The sequence below is a fragment of the Urocampus carinirostris genome, chromosome 11, assembly GCF_059441175.1.
Source record: "Urocampus carinirostris isolate Australia breed hairy pipefish chromosome 11, RoL_Ucar_1.0, whole genome shotgun sequence".
In the NCBI taxonomy this organism is placed as follows: Eukaryota; Metazoa; Chordata; class Actinopteri; order Syngnathiformes; family Syngnathidae; genus Urocampus; species Urocampus carinirostris.
In genome coordinates, this window is record NC_142359.1 from 9312236 (window position 1) to 9328782 (window position 16547).

At 42.6% G+C, this 16547-nt stretch overlaps 1 protein-coding gene across 1 annotated transcript; it reads left to right on the forward strand.

Moving 5' to 3' along the window:
- The first annotated feature begins 2010 nt into the window (after window positions 1-2010).
- On the forward strand, window positions 2011-15628 carry prox3 (prospero homeobox 3). The gene is made up of 6 exons (XM_088348320.1): window positions 2011-2317; window positions 8424-9802; window positions 11013-11120; window positions 13048-13160; window positions 13261-13366; window positions 14315-15628. Coding segments are annotated over exons 1-6 (1881 nt in total). The 5' UTR covers window positions 2011-2316; the 3' UTR covers window positions 14489-15628.
- Window positions 15629-16547: the final 919 nt, after the last annotated feature.

The window sequence follows — 16547 nt, forward strand, 5'->3', positions numbered from 1 at the left end:
ACAAGCTTCAAGAACTTATGGCTAGCAAGCCAAATATGGCTCTTTTCATCAGTACATCTGTCCAAGAGATATAACAAAGTCTGTGCCACTCTCTATTGTTCCAATTCTGGTATGAGTGAAGCCGAAGGGACTCAGTAAATATTAGGTTCGGTCCAGAATATATAGAGCAACTACATTGTACAGTCCCAGTGTAACACCAACAGACCCACAGGACAAAGACTAGGAACCTTCCCGTGGTGTCCTGCGAAGGGCTCTCTCCCGGGGGAGCCTTACGAATCCAACTCAATCCACTCAGACGCGCTCTCTCTTTCGTTCTTGGTCCTCTCTCTTTCTATGTCTCTCCTTTTCTATCTTCCCCCATTTACACTCTTGTCTCTCATTTTCTCTATCCCTCTCTTTCCTACTCTCTCTCCACCTCTCTCACTCTCTTTTCCCCCTTTTTGCGTTTTACTCTGCCTGTCTTTCTTTCTGTCTGTCCCTCTCTTTCTCTCTCTTCTAAAGCAACCCTGGCCCCCAGTCCAAATGCCAGTGATGCTTTCGAACCATTCGCTGCGACCACACCCTAATCACCTGTACTACCTGCCCACGGGGCTTCCATGAATCATGCACCGGCCTGTCCGAACGTATAAGGACTTCAGAGGCTTCGTTTGCTTGGGTCACACCCTGTCAGGCCTGGCGGCACAGGACAGTCGCAGCCCCCTCTCCTTCGGAGAACTACGGAGCCTCCCACGAGCGAGTCTAGCGCTACTAAGGATTACCTTAGGCGCCTTGAGTGACTCAACAACAACAACAACAACACCAACAGACCCCGTTTTTGCGGTACGTCTCTCTGTATATGGAAGCTCAATAAACAATGTATGTTCACTGTTAAGACACAATATGATGAAAACCCACAGAATTAACATTAAACCCTCATAAACGCCAGCCAAGCACCCGGAGGAATTTGATTGGGTAAGCGGTAGGGGTGGGCGGATCTCTGCATAGAGCGCAAGAATCCCCCTCTCTCACTGGCCCAGCACCCTTTACGTATTCTTTTCGTTTGCAGTATTTTGTGACAATCTTAGTAAAAAACTCTGCTTGCACCTTCTTTTTAAACCATAATCTATTTTTATAAAAGGCGGTCAAAATGAGCCTCAACGATCTTAAGGAACTGCGGGAGGAAGAACAATTTTATGTGTGGTTATATGTTTCTTGATAAGGGACACAGGTTCTGGCATTACTATGTCGTATATTATTGCATTATTTCATAGATTTCGGCAATAACAACGACAAACGCACAGCCAGCCAGGAATAAACCAAGGGACACAGGAAAACCGGTGCTAACGCCAGGCTAGCCAACTAAACAACACACTGTGGGCAATGAGCGCCAACCAGGAGCAAACAAAACAGGAAGCCCTTGGCAGCCCCAACGCTAACGCTAAATTATACAAACTGCGACACACGCGGCAAAAAAACAATAACGAAATGGCACAATCGCCTACCTTAAAGAAGGAAACGGTAAACAAGAACGCACACCGTAACGGATGCAGATAAACTTACCCAATGCAGCTTTTGAAGGATGAAGCACCCAACTGCAACAAAACAATTACAAGGCCCCCCAGGGGCAAATCAAGCAAGGTTCCAATTTCTCCAAGCAGAAATGAGCGGTATCTAATTGCCTAGCTACAAACACTGTCTGTTTCGGAGCTCGCCTCATACGTGTTAAAGGTATTCCACATTTTAAAGGGGGTGTGTTCCTCCAATGACATCACAGCTCTAGAGAAAACAAGCCAGATGGGTCACTTTTGACCCAAAATTTCTTGAGCCCCCAGGTCGCTGCAATATTTGGCAACATACTTGCATAATTGTGTGAAGGAACACGACACGATCTGAGACGAATGGAAAATAAAATGGTGTTTGGGAACACCTTTAAGTCAAAATGGTTCCCAAACTCTGGCCTACACAGTCTCTTGTTGTTTGCACACAGTTGTTGAGGCTAACATGGGCGGGGCAGTCATCAAGTGGACATCATCATCCTCATCATCATCGGCAGCAGCATTAGAGCATGATGACACACAGTGCCAGCCGGCTCCAGATTGCTTTGGTGAGGGAGGGAAAAAAGTGGATGACTCGCGGGGGCGCTTGAAAAATACAAAACAGAGCGGCCGGAGAGCTGTAGACTCACATGTCCGAGCCCCCGCTCGACTCCCCCCGTGTTTTTTTTTCTCTATCACCACCAACACTGCCGTGGGTGCCAGCTGAGGACAGTCGACCGAGGAAGAGCGCACATCGGCGGGCACCTGACTGGAAATTCTTACTGGGGCTCCAACGACTGAAAGTGAGTGTTTCATTTCATGATAGAACCTTTTCAATCGTGCGTGTTGAAAATTTCGCATTGTTTAAAAATGAAAATTGCACAATGAAAAATCATCTGTCCAGCTGCCAATGAGCCGACACACATGCACACACACACATGTGCGTTCTAACACAGATGTTGCCAAGTGTGTGCGCGCGCGTTTTTTTTGCTAATGGAGACGGATAATTATCACAACCTTCACACAAACAATGCTGTCAATCGGACGTTCTGTTATGACCTATATTTAACGTTGATTGTGTATGTGTTTTATCTGTTGATACCTTTGCAACATCCATTGCAGCCTGGTCATCCTGGAAGGTCAATGTGCGGCCCCCTTCTTAAGGTTTTTTTCATTTTCCTCATCCTGAGGTTTTTGAGTATTTCCTTGCCCTCATGTAGGTTTCAGATCAGGGGATGTTGTGCTGTTAGTTTGAGACTTTTTGTGATTAAGGACTAGAGATAGATAGATAGATAGATAGATAGATAGATAGATAGATAGATAGATAGATAGATAGATAGATAGATAGATAGATAGATAGATAGATAGATAGATAGATAGATAGATAGATAGATAGATAGATAGATAGATAGATAGATAGATAGATAGATAGATAGATAGATAGATAGATAGATAGATAGATAGATGAATAAAGTATCTATCTATCTATCTATATAGATCTGACTAGGAGATTGACGAGGGATAGATAGTTAGACAGACAGACAGACAGACAGAGAGAGATAGATAGATAGATATAGATCTGACTAGGAGATTGATGAGGTACAGACAGACAGATAGATAGATAGATAGATAGATAGATAGATAGATAGATAGATAGATAGATAGATAGATAGATAGATAGATAGATAGATAGATAGATAGATAGATAGATGGATACAGGGATAGATAGATAGATCATAGGGAAATTCACACTTTCAGCAGTATCATTGTGTTGGAAAATAATATAATAAAATAAAAGAAGTAAAATACAGAAATACCCAATATAACGTGTTGACATAGAGTATTTAAATAGTGATACATAAAATACACACTTTAATAAAAATAGGGTATTATGCAAATGTGGGGGTGGGGTTTAATGTAGGCTTTTACTCGCCCGGGTGGAGTTAAAGAGCCTCATGGCATGAGGAAGAAATGATCTCCTCAGTCTGTCCATGGAACGAGACTACACAAATAAACATGACTTGACTGACAATGCTAAGTTCTATTGTAATTCAAAATTACAATGAAGTTGTATAACGTGAAGCATTTTTGTTTATAACTGTTCCCAAGCGTGTACCGTGAATAACACACCCTGCTTGAATTTAAATCTAATCTAGTGCAACATGGCTTTCATGTCCATTGCTCAGTTTTAATATTTTGGCCAGCTCTGCGACTGGCTTTGGGAAAGCTAATCTGGCCGCTGCGTATAAGCGCATTGGCCTGCCTGCCATCTGGGCTGCGTTATGGCAGAGAGGACAGGGCATTTGAATAATTGATATTTAGCTATTTATAGGGGGATTATTCTCTTAGTATTTCACCGGGAGACTCTATATGCTCGCTTTCTGTCCGCCCGTCCACCTCTGTGTGCGGTGAGTGTATCCATCTGAAGTGGATTAAGGGTGTTATCGAAGCTAAGTCGGACTACGCTACCACGCACAAAATCGTATACACTCGTACGCGGTGTTCTGAGTCCATCTCTCTCCCAAAGGGCCATTGACCATTGTTAGCCCTCTCACAAGCCTCTCATGCTTCACTACTGGTTGAATCATCCTGTGTGTGTGCGAGGGATGGTAAACACTCTGATCAAACAGTTCCTAACAAGCTGCCCTAACTGATAAGGGGAAGAGGAGAGGACTGGGGGATACAAAGGAAGGAAGGAGTGGACGTATGGCGAGCAGGAGAAGAGTGATGTGTCACAGTTGAACATGTACCTGACTATTACACCACATTCTGTCTGAAAGTGAGGGACCTGCACACTCTTTGCAAAATTTGTTTCAGGGATATAGAATTAGTAGATTCTGCAAATACAGTGGAACCTCGGTTTTCGAACGCCTCTCAGTTCGGACAACGTTATCACGACAACCCTGTATGTAACATCCCACATGCCGACATTTCTTGTGTAAATACCATGTAAATTATAACTATAGCCTTATCCCCCTTGTCTTATAACATTATCTTCTCTGTTCCTTTATCTTCTTGCTCATACCTCACTATGAATGTGTAAAACTGGAGTGTCATGCCCAATTTCGTTGTCACAATATGTTAGCCCATTTGTAGCAATGACAATAAAGGTATATTCTATTCTATTTTATTCTACAAATCGGTGTTTGACAAAAAATTTCGAGAAGTTTTTGTTTCGCTGTTCGGTCAAAAAATCGGAGTTCGAACGCCGGTACGCTTGGGTGCGATGCTGAGCGGCGTACGAGTGTTTTAGCCCCTAATTATGCCTCCGAAGAAGGTCGGTGCAAGCAGAACAGGTGGAAAAAAAAAAGTTGTTCGTCCAACTATTGCCTTTAAGAAAGACATAATAGCTAAATATGAAAGAGGTGTAGGAATTTCCGATCTTGCTAGTGAATACAGCATGGCTAAATCTACTATCAGTACGATAGCAAAGAATAAGGAGGCTGTGAAATCGAGTGATGCGGCTAAGGAAGTTAGCGCTATAAGCAAGCAACTGCTGCAAGTTTTGGAAGAGGTTGAAAAACTTTTGATGATTTTTCTCTCCCCACCGTCCACCACAAAGGTAAGAAATCCTATTCATAATCCTTTTTTTTAATTTTTACGCGTTCATGTTAGCGTAATCTTTCGTACGGAAGATTACGCTAACGCGAACGTACGATTAGCCTGGGTTAGCTTCATGTTTACGTTCGTGGTAAACATTCAGGGTGTTGGAACGGATTAAAACGATTTGACATTACTTTTAATGGGAAATACAATTTTCCGTGATCAACCAAATGGGTTTTGGAACAGGGTTCTGGAACGGATTATGGTCGAGAACCGAGGTTCCACTGTAACGGCAGAAACTAGTCCTCTCCTGTTAATATGAGATGATCTGAGACACACTTAAATAAACATTCCTATCCTTAAGTGGACAAGTTTGGACTACTGATGAGTTTATTCGGTTTTTAATATTGGACATCTGCAAATGTTATCGCATAAGATGCCAGTTTGTTATTTCACTATATTCGTTTTTAAAAAAAATACTTTTATGCATTCTTTAGAACAGGGGTGTCAAACTCATTTTAACTCGGGGGCCACGCGATAGAACAAACATTCTGTCGGGGGCCGGACTGGTAGATTAAAGAGAAAAAAAAGAGAGATAAAGAAATAAGAGAAAAGGGAGGGAAAAGGAGAGAGGGCGGGTCAAAGAAAGAAAAAGAGAGAGAGGGAGAGAGCGTAAGAAACAAAAGATAAAAAGTCGTGAGAGAGGGGGAAAAGAAAGGGAGAGGAAGAAAGAAATCCAAAGAGAAATAGAAAGACAGAAGGAGAGAAAAGAGAAAGTGTGAAGGGGATGAAGAGAGAAAGAGAAAAGAGAAAAGGAAAAAAGGAAGTTAGAGCAAAAGAGGTCAAAAGACACACAGAGAGAAAGAGACAAAGAGCAACAAAGGAAGAGAAAAAGAGAGACGCAAAGAGTGAAAGAGACAGAGACAGAGTGGGAGAAAATGGGTGGAAAAGAAAGAGAGAGGGAGAGAGAGAAATAAATACAAGTACAGTGTCTTTGTGAGAGGCACCTGGCTTTGGCAACATAAAGTGAACCTATTTCAACCCGCAGCTTGTTTTTCTCTTGCGCTTCTCTGAGTGTTGTATTCAATCCCTTAGCGGGCCTGATCTGGCCCGCGGGCCGCCTGTGCTTTACATCATTGTTACTATCAACCAATCATGTTGCTGTTCTTTAATTCCCACAATATTAGGCAGATATGCTTTTGTAACCCCGGAGATTTAACAAAAAGAAAAGGATCAGAGGAGGGCTTTTAGAACAAGTTGGAATTTTTTATCTGAGGTTTGGACTTATCCCTGTTCTTCTTGTAAGTATAAAATCCATTGACGTCCTCTCTCTTATAAACTATAAACTTAACACATACTCAAAAATAGCAACACAAAGTTATCATCCAAATGGTGCCTTGTGACAATAACAGTCTACCAGTACAGCAGGTTGATTTACTTTATTTGGGTATATTGAGGTACTTTTTCTTTAGTTGTTGTTGGTTTGTTTGTGTTTTATTGTTGTACATGTATAGGGTTGTTTTTTTTTGGTTTATTGTCGCCTTGCATGATGTCATGTTATTGTACAAACTAAAATCGTTTTGTGTCGGTATCCCTTGTGACCAAAATTCCAATTTAAAAAATAAACCAAAAATAGCAGTTTTTCATATTATATGATATTAAGTTTTTTTAAAATACTAAATAAATATACCGTTTTTCATGACTATAAGGCGCACAGGGTTATAAGGCGCACCCGCGAAAAATAGTTTTTGTCATATACTTTCCATACATAAGGCGCACCGGACTATAAGGCGCTACAGTGGGAACGTCGACAAAACAGTCAGATAGTTCAGTCAAACTTATTAACCCCTTAACACTCCGACGACTCGCAAAGAAGAAAATACGTGTCTCGGACACGTACGGAAACAGTGTCTGTATGATGTCACCAATCACTCAAATGCGTCATTTCACATATCATTAGGAAGGTTAACATTTTGGAATTCATGAAAGGCCAACCATTTCTTAGTTTCTATTATTGTTTTTTTGCTGGCAACTGTGTGGACAGCAAAGTAAGAATTTTATTGTGCAGGGAAACGTGGTTCATTACTGTGCATATGACAATAAACACTTTGAATTGAATTTAAAAATAGACTCATAACAGAAACACCAAGATCAGTCTGAAACAAGATATTGGGAAAATATAAAGCCGTGGTAGCTCACCAAAGTCGTCTTGCAGCCATCAGGTTCAATAATAATACACAACCATGGTCCTCTTACATCCGAGTGTAGTAAGTCCAATAATGCCGACAAATAAAATAAAAAATCTGCCGAGAAGCATCTGCATCAATGGACGTTGCTTGTTGCTAGCAGTCTGTTTAAGCCCCATAATTACTGTTTACAATACAGACGAGTAAAAAATGTTTTTTTCATGCCGTACAGCAGGGGTGTCAAACTCATTTTTACTCGGGGGCCACGTGATAGAACAAACATTCTGTCGGGGGCCAGACTTCAAGAGAAAGAAAGAAAAAAAGAAAAAGAAAGAAAGAAAAAAGAAAAAGGAGTAAAAGAAAGAAAAAAAGAAAAAGAAAGAAAGAAAAAAGAAAAAGGAGTAAAATAAAGAAAAAGAGAAAGAGAAAGAAAAAAAAGAGAGAGAGAGAGAGAGAGAGATACAAGTACAGTGTCTTTGAGGCACCTGGCTTCGGCAACATCAAGTGGACATATTTCAACCTGCAGCTTGTTTTTCTCTTGCGCTTCTCTGAGTGTTGCCTCGCGGGCCGGATTCAATCCTTTAGCGGGCCTGTTCTGGCCCGCGGGCCGCCTCTTTGACACCTGTGCCGTACAGCAACCTAATATTTGATTTACATACATCTTTTTTGACTAATTGCAGGCTTTGTTTCGCCCCGAATTTTTACCTCCGAATAACTTTAGCCAATAGTGACGAATAGTGACTGCAATAATGCCGACAAATAAAATAAAAAAATCCGCCAAGAAACATCTGCATAGATAGACCTTGCTTGTTGCTAGCTGTCTGTTTAGCCTCATAATTCCTGTTTACGAATACAGAATAGTAAAAATTAATTTCTCCATGCCATAAAGCAACCTAACGTGTGAATCACATTAATCTTTTTAGGCCAATTGCAGGCTTTGTTTTGCCCCGCTTTAGCCTTTGCGCCTCATAGTTGTAAAAATACGGTAGTTCTTTATACAAAAAAAACACAATTTGGGGGCATGATTGAACAAAAAGAAACAAGAAGCTAGATAAGATAACGTAATGTCTTGGAATGGTTTAGTATTGATCCAGTTTCAGTTTTTAAGGCAATTACTATTAAAGTAATTCTTTTCCCCCTAAGTCAAGCACTAACTGGCACTCCTCAACTCTTTCCCCAGTGATGGATTCTCCCTCAGACCTCTTCGATGACGCCAATTCGCAAATCCGTCCCATCGTCCCCTCGCACTTCTCGGCGGAAATGCTTGGAAGCCTACCAGGTGGTGCACGGCCCCCTCAGAACACCTTCAGGCCACTCGCCTTTCCCCTCATTCAGCATCACCTCACGCAGCCCTGCGAAACACAACGCAATAAACAAAGCACGCAGGATGGATCAATCGTCAACAACGGGGTCAAGAAGCGAACGGGCGCTCTTTCGGCTCTGGACTCGACAAACATGAAAAGGATGAAACTGAAAGAGGGCAATGCGAAGCCCGTCGTGGTTGGAAGGGAGCTGAGGAGGAAGAGGAGAGCCGAGCTGAAGGAACAGCTGGAGGAGGCAAGGGAAAGACTTCAAGCCCTGCAGGAAAAAGTGCTGAAGGCTTTTGGAGAGAGCCATATGGAAGAAGAGGAGTTACATGGGAGCGGGAATGGAGATTTGCAGGATGAGGACATAGCTGAGGAGATGTTTGATGATGGGGACCACCTCGATGGAAGTGGGCAAGAAACCCAGCCCCCTTCTCTCATCAGCCCTTTTTTAAGCTTTGAACAAAGATCAGAGAGGCCCAAAAAACAATACCCAAGTAGAGAAGAAGGACCAATGAAGGGAGCTGGCCTGTATTTAGACTGGGAGGGGGCGGTAAAAGACGAGGATGACGAAGACGGGAGCAAGTTCGCCCAGGCGCTGAAGCTAGAGCTGGGCGGAGCCGTGGCCAGAGTCATCGACCGCGTCTTACGCATGTACGCCGAAACGTCCTGGCACAGAACAGGCGAGGACGACAGGGAAGCAGATGGAAGGGATGAGGAAGGTTTTGGAGGTCAAGATGAGGAGAATAATGAAGACAGGGAAATACCACTTGTCAGGACAACAGATGTGGCCTTACAGAAGTTACCCGACCCCCAGAAGACCCATCCTCTCCTTGGCCCACCTCTTCCGAGTCACCCGGAACTGTCTCTGCATCCCCCTCGACCGCCCCTCCTCTTAGCCCCGGCGCCCCAATCCAAGGAGGCCTCATCTGGTTTCCCGCCTTCCTCTTCCTCATCGTCCTCTTGTGCTTCATCCTTCCCTGCGCCCCCGCTGACTCTCCCGCTGTTTCACTACTCCATGCAGCAGCTCTTCTCCCGCACGCTCCAACACCCCCAGATTCCCCACCTGCCCCCTTCTTCCCGCAAGGATTTCCTCAACTCAGACCCCTTCCTGGAGTTCCCCGCGCACCCTTCTTTTTCCCCGCTGCCGCTGCTCAGTCACCTGGGACCCTCCCTCGTACGAAGAGAGCGGGAGAGGGCGGTGATGGGAGGGGGGATGATGGACGCAGGAGAACTTTACTTGAGCGCTGGGGGAATATCCTTTTGTCGGAAGATAACTGATGAATTCAGTTTGTTTGAAAGTAACTAGCAATTTTCGCAAAAATTGTTTCTTGTTATATATGCTTCATATGTAAGCCGCACTGGACTATAAGGCGCATGGAAATAAAGCTACAGTAAAGCAAATAATTCATTTCATAGAAAATTAATTGGGCAGCACGGCGGCGCAGTGGTTAGCGCGTGTGCGGCACAGTTCTAAGGTCTCGGGAACCTCCTGTGTGGGTTCAAATCCAGCTACGAGACTTACTGTGCGGAGTTTGTATGTTCTCCCCGTGCTTGCGTGGGTTTCCTCCGGGCACTCCGGTTTCCTCCCACATTCCAAAGACATGCATTTCAGGGGGATTGGCCGGTCCAAATTGTCCCTAGGTGTGAATGAGCGAGCGAGTTGTCTGTCCCTGTGTGCCCTGCGATTGGCTAGCAACCAGTTCAGGGTGTCCCCTGCCCACTGCCCGATGATTGCTGGGATGGGCTCCAGCACCCCCGCGACCCTACTGAGGATAAGCGTGCAGCTAATGAGATGAGAAGAGAAAATTAATTCACATATTGACATCTGGTTTCACTACTAAAGATACAACTAATCCAAGCAACAAACAATTAACCTGTTAACCACAAGAGGGCACTCCGAGACCACTCTACATGTTTCTTAAAGACAGAACAGTCACTGTATACAGTATCATTTAACAAAAAATCAAACAATAGGAATGTAATTTTGTAAAAAACATTACCATAAACAAAAATCTTCATTCAAGTAATCACAATATGTTTCATACTGATTGTCCAAAGCGATAACAAAAAAGCATTTGCAATGATCGTTTGAAAGATGGCCTCCAAGTTTTGCAGTTCATTTTTCCCCCTTTTAGCAATAAACAAGTACCATGATAACCACAAAAGGACACTCCAAGACCACACTATATGTTTCTCAAAGACAGAACAGTATCATTCAATTGTAACCAAGCATTTCCAATGTTATCCATACAACCCTGCTTGAGATTTAAAAAAAAATTACGTTATATAAGCATGGATCTTTTAAACGTTGGATAAACATGTGCTTCCCTTTCACTATACAGAATTCTACATTGTGTAGATATAGGAATAACAAACAACACACAATCTTTAGGAGACGCTGAAACCCTATCAAATTTTGATTGAATTGATAAGCAACTGTCCTTAACCTGTCTCATGTATACGCCCAGGAGGGCTTGTCTCCTTGCCACTTAAAGAAAGCCAAGCTCATGTTCTTCTACGCTCGCTATCCCAGCTCCAACACCCTGAAGACATATTTCCCAGATGTCAAGGTGTGTGTTTGTTTGTATATACAATTGTTGTAGTGACGTGCAATCAGGGGAAACAAGTGTCATCATGTAAATTAAATATATATTATTGATGATCTGGTTCTAATCAACAAATAAAAATACCTAATTCCTCATTTAACTTCACAATTTTTTGATTTTCTCTTTCAAAATTGCGGATTTTTTACCTTATATTATGGATATTCTGTATAACACTTCACGGATCCCATAACCGCCAGAGTGGTCGGGGCACCACTTCCTGTTTTTTGGGGTCAGGGTTTGCTCCCTACATAAAACACATATGCTGGTTTCCATGGTTACCAGTAGCAAGAGAGGCCTCCTGATGTGAATCATATTGAGCACCTTCATCATCTGGTTGCTGTTGTTGTTGTTGTTGAGCCACTCAAGGCGCCTAAGGTAATCCTTAGTAGCGCTAGACTCGCTCGTGGGAGGCTCCGTAGTTCTCCGAAGGAGAGGGGGCTGCGACTGTCCTGTGCCACCAGGCCTACCAAGCAAACGAAGCCTCTGAAGTCCTTAGTACGTTCGGACAGGCCGGTGCATGATTTATGGAAGCCCCGTGGGCAGGTAGTACAGGTGATTGGGGTGTGGTCGCAGCGAATGGTTCGAAAGTACCACTGGCATTTGGACTGGGGACCAGGGTTGCTCTCGAAGTCGCGAGCCCTAAAAAGAACAGAGAGAGGAGAGTAGAAGAGAGAGAAAGAGAGGGACAGATAGAAAGAGAGAAAGACAGACAGAGTAAAACGCAAAATGGGGGAAAAGAGAGTGAGAGAGGTGGGAAGAGAGTAGGAAAGAGAGGGATAGAGAAAATGAGAGACAAGAGTGTAAAAGGGGAAGAGAGAAAAGGAGAGACAAAGAAGGAGAGAGGACCAAGAAAGAAAGAAAGAGCGCGTCTGAGTGGATTGAGTTGGATCCGTAAGGCTCCCCCGGGAGAGAGCCCTTTGCAGGACACCACGGGAAGGTTCCTAGTCTTTGTCCTGCGGTTGCTGTTGTGGTCGAATTAAAGCATAGATTGGCAGCGAAAGCGCTCCGTTTGGGACCACTAAACATTTGAGGAAAGGTTGGGCTCGCCTTATTAGGTGGTATTTTAAATTGCTTTTCAAATGCAATTACCTTTGCTGTGTTGAGTGTCTGCAGATGCAATTTTCTTGCCTCATGGTAGAGGGCGAAAGTGAGACCAGGATTCTGATTTGGCAGATACTTCAGCCCTAAGCAATAAAATTGGTGATAGTATATACAGTTTATATAAGGCTTCCTTGCTTCGCTAATCATATGGTGAATACGATGTCAGTTCAATTATTTGTAAATCTGACTGTGCCTCACCAGATGAACCTCACTGCATTGTATGACATTGCAGTGACCCTTAAAACATGCTTTGAAATGGATCAGCATAGAGATCCTAATTAATATGACTTGAAAAGCCCTGATAGTGAGGTTTACGCCAAGTCAATGAAGAAGATTTTGTAATGTGAAATCAAAAATAAATAAAAACAATGTTACAAAGAAGTGAAGAAGATTTTTTTCAGAATAGTTAGTCCACAGGGGGGCAGCACGGTGAAGTGGTTAGCGCATATGCGGCACAGTTCTGAGGTCATAAGATCGAACCTCCTGTGTGGATTTTGCATGTTCTCCCCGTGCTCGCGTGGGTTTCCTCCGGGCTCTCCGGTTTCCTCCCACATTCCAAAAACATGCGTTTCGAATTAATTGGCGGGTCCAATTTGTCCCTAGGTGTGAATAAGCGAGTGGATTGTATGTATCTCTGTGTGCCCTGTGACTGGCGGCAACCAGTTCAGGGTGTCCCCTGCCCACTGCCCGGAGAGAGCTGAGATGGGCTCCAGCACCCTACTGAGGATAAGCGGTGCAGAAAATGGATGGATGTATAGTCCACAGGACTAAAACTGTGTTTTCCTTCCAGTTTAACCGCTGCGTGACGTCCCAGATGATTAAATGGTTCAGCAACTTTCGAGAGTTCTTCTACATTCAGATGGAGCGCTTCGCGAGGCAGGCTGTCCGTGAAACTCTCACCCGGTCGGTTTGCTATATTTATCCTTTGTACATCGTTTTCACACATAAAAATGACAAATACAATGTATTGAAGTAATTATTTTTGTATCTGTCTGCAAACTAGGGATGGTACACAGCGGCTAGTCAGAGAGAATAAGCTGCGAGTAGGACGTGATACGGAACTTTATCGCATACTCAACATGCACTACAACAAAAGCAACATCTACCAGGTAAATCTTTGGCGTAGGCCGCACGTGTCGAATGAATGGCCCGCAGACCAAATGTGGCCTGCCAGATCATTTTAAGTGATCTGGGAGACAATGCTGAGAGAAGCACGAGAAAAAAAGTCAAACTACGACCTGTAGTCTTACATACGTCCACTGGATGTTGCCAAAGCCAGGTGCCACTTGCAAAGCACCCACCTGTTTTCTGACCACCATTAATCAACCAGAAAACATTAAAGAAATCCCGGTAGATGTTTTACTCAAATTAAAAGTCATGTACTCTTTAAGGCGATATTAAAAATACAAAATTAAAATGGAAATAGCACCAGGGAGTCATTGCACAAGTTTATGAAGCCTTAGCTACTTTCTAAAATATATTGGAAATCTAACAGTGATGGTTCCCGTATTCAGGTAAACATTTTCATTAAAAAAATAAAAAGCAGAACAACTTTTGAAGAATTAAATATTTAAATCAGTGTTTGTATGCTATTTTTGTCCAGTTCCAGTCTGCACGAGTTTCACCGAGTTAAATAAACCTACTATTTGTGAATTTCCCTGCGGGAATGAATGTAGTATCTATCCATCTATCTATGGAAATCATTTCAATGGTTGTTTTGCTTTTTTTAATTATTCATTTGTTTATTTTGTTAACAAATGCACAGTTGATAATTACTACAAAATGGTTAAATTTTAGAGAAAGAAAAAATACATTGAGGGAAAAAAGCTATCAAAAATCGTTCTGTAATCAAATCTTACAATAATTTAATCAGGAGCCTCTGAAAAGACCCTCAGCACTCCTGCTAAGACACACCTTTTATGCCATCATTTTACTAGCCCAGCCTCCGTGTGAATGTTTTTTTTCTACCATGTGGCCCTGATATAGACTTTCATAAGTGTCGGGGAGGTTTGGAATCATATGATTATTACATTTACCTTTTTATTCCCGTATTCCAGGTCCCAGAGAGGTTTATCGAAGTGGCCGAAGTGGCCCTAAGGGAGTTTCACTCCGCCATTTGGACTGGAAGAGACAGCGACCCCTGCTGGAAGAAAGGAATTTATAAAATCATCTGCAAACTGGACAGTGGAGTACCGGATGCCTTCAGACTGCCTGGTTGTCCAGTTGGCTAATTTGAAAAATGTATTTTTTTGGTTCTCATTTTAAAATACAGTGGTGCCTTGATTTAAGGGCGAGCCTAACAATGACTTATTTCAAGATGTGGGACAAACTTGACTCACAACATGCAGACATTTAGTGAGACTGTATAATTGTATTTTCTATACAAGACCAATTCTCCCTGCATGTTACTGCAGCTCATTTTCAAGTTGTGACCGTCTCCTTGCATGCCATTGTTATTTTGCTCCCCCACACAAAAAACAGAGAAAGTGGCACGGTCACAGTCTATTTCTCACAATGCACAAACATTTTCTGTTTGGTACAATTTTGTAACGTAAATGTTATTGTTTTTTAAGCTGGAGTTAGAATTGTGGTCAGGCAGTAAATGAAACTCGTATCACAAGGCACCACTGTACACATTACAAACAAACATGCACGAGTAAACATCTTGCTTCAGACACATAAACTGAAAATGAAATGATCTGCATTTATACAGCGCTTTTCAAATCAATGACTTTACAATGTGCTCCACATTTCCCAAGGCGCTAACCTGCTTATTGGGGGTAGTAGGGGTTCAGTGTCTTACCCAAGGACACTTCGACATGTAACACAGACGAGCTAGGATTCGAACTGGGATCCCTTGATCCCAAGACGAGCGCTCTACCTCCTGAGCTACTGCCGCCCCGATGAACTATACTGTCAATATCTGAAACCATAACGGTTTTAGAGAATCTGTTTACAGATATTTTAGTCCCGTTTAAAAAACACATTGTATGTACAGTATTATTATGAGACCTATACAAATTGTTGGGAAGGAGGTGAGGAAATTCATGATAGTAGATTCCTTTTGGCAAATGTCAAATGACACAAGTTATACTGCAGCTGTTTGAATTTGTTTTCGTGAGACTTATTTTGTGGCGTACTTTGGAGTGTATGTTGGCATTTCATATGCAATTGTAAACTCTTGAAATCGGCGCCCCATTTAAGCACACTTATGTAAAATTACGGTAGATGTTTAAATTGATCAGTATTTTTTTTAAATGGGGTAGTGTGTGTGACTTTTTTTTTGTATTTGGACATAAAAGCATAACTGTTTGTACATGTTGTTGAAACTTGACGTTTACTCTAAATAAATTTGTATTGAGCCATGTTTATTTTGGTGTTTCGCCTCATAAATCTAAATACATTTAACACTTGTAATAATCGGTTTTATGAAAAGACTGGAGTGATTACATAAAAGAAATTATATATCCATCCATCCATTATCTGCCCCGCTTATCCTCAGTAGGGTCGCGGGGGTGCTGGAGCCCATCCCAGTCATCTTAAGGCAGTGGGCAGGGGACACCCTGAACTGGTTGCCAGCCAGTCACAGGGGACGCAGAGACAGACAACTCACTCGCTCATTCACACCTAGGGACAATTTGGACCGGCCAATTAACCTGACATGCATTTTTTTTGGAATGTGGGAGGAAACCGGAGTGCCCGGAGGAAACCCATACAGGCACGGGGAGAACATGCAAAATCCACACGGGGAGGCTGCAGTAGCTGAACGTACGCACCGTGGGGCTGACAATGAGAAGGAAAAATGGTGCCATTTGCTCACTTTAAGTCTCTACAGTTTGTACTGTATAGTTCTTTAGAGCTTTTAAGCACTCGTTTTGGTCAAATAAAAAAAATGTCCCTTTCACGCATTGTAGTGTAAAATAATAACTCTTGTCAGAGTAAAACTGACTCTGAAAATTCAACCTTGTTCAGTGCACATTTTACACTCTGAAGATAAGAACCATATGAGAGTAGTGTTAAAAAATTCTATGCGAGTGTTATATTAACTCTGTTTGTTTTGCTACATCGAAAAAAAAGTAAGAAGAAAACGAAAGAAAAATAAAATGTGTTTTTCATACATTCTAAAACAGCAGACCCATCCAAAAGCGCTATCAAACCTAAACTCGAATCAAAGGGAAACGGGTAAAACACTTCTCAGGTTAGCACATGACAACTTCACACACGGTCCATCCATTTCTCACCAGTTGGTCCACTTCATTGCAACGCTCGGGAGCAGTTTGTGACCCGAAG

Coding starts and splice junctions, on each gene's coding strand:
- prox3 (XM_088348320.1), top strand. Junction 9,803..11,012: donor TTTACTTGAGCGCTGGGGGA/ATATCCTTTTGT, acceptor TCTCATGTATAC/GCCCAGGAGGGCTTGTCTCC. Junction 13,161..13,260: donor GTCCGTGAAACTCTCACCCG/GTCGGTTTGCTA, acceptor TCTGCAAACTAG/GGATGGTACACAGCGGCTAG.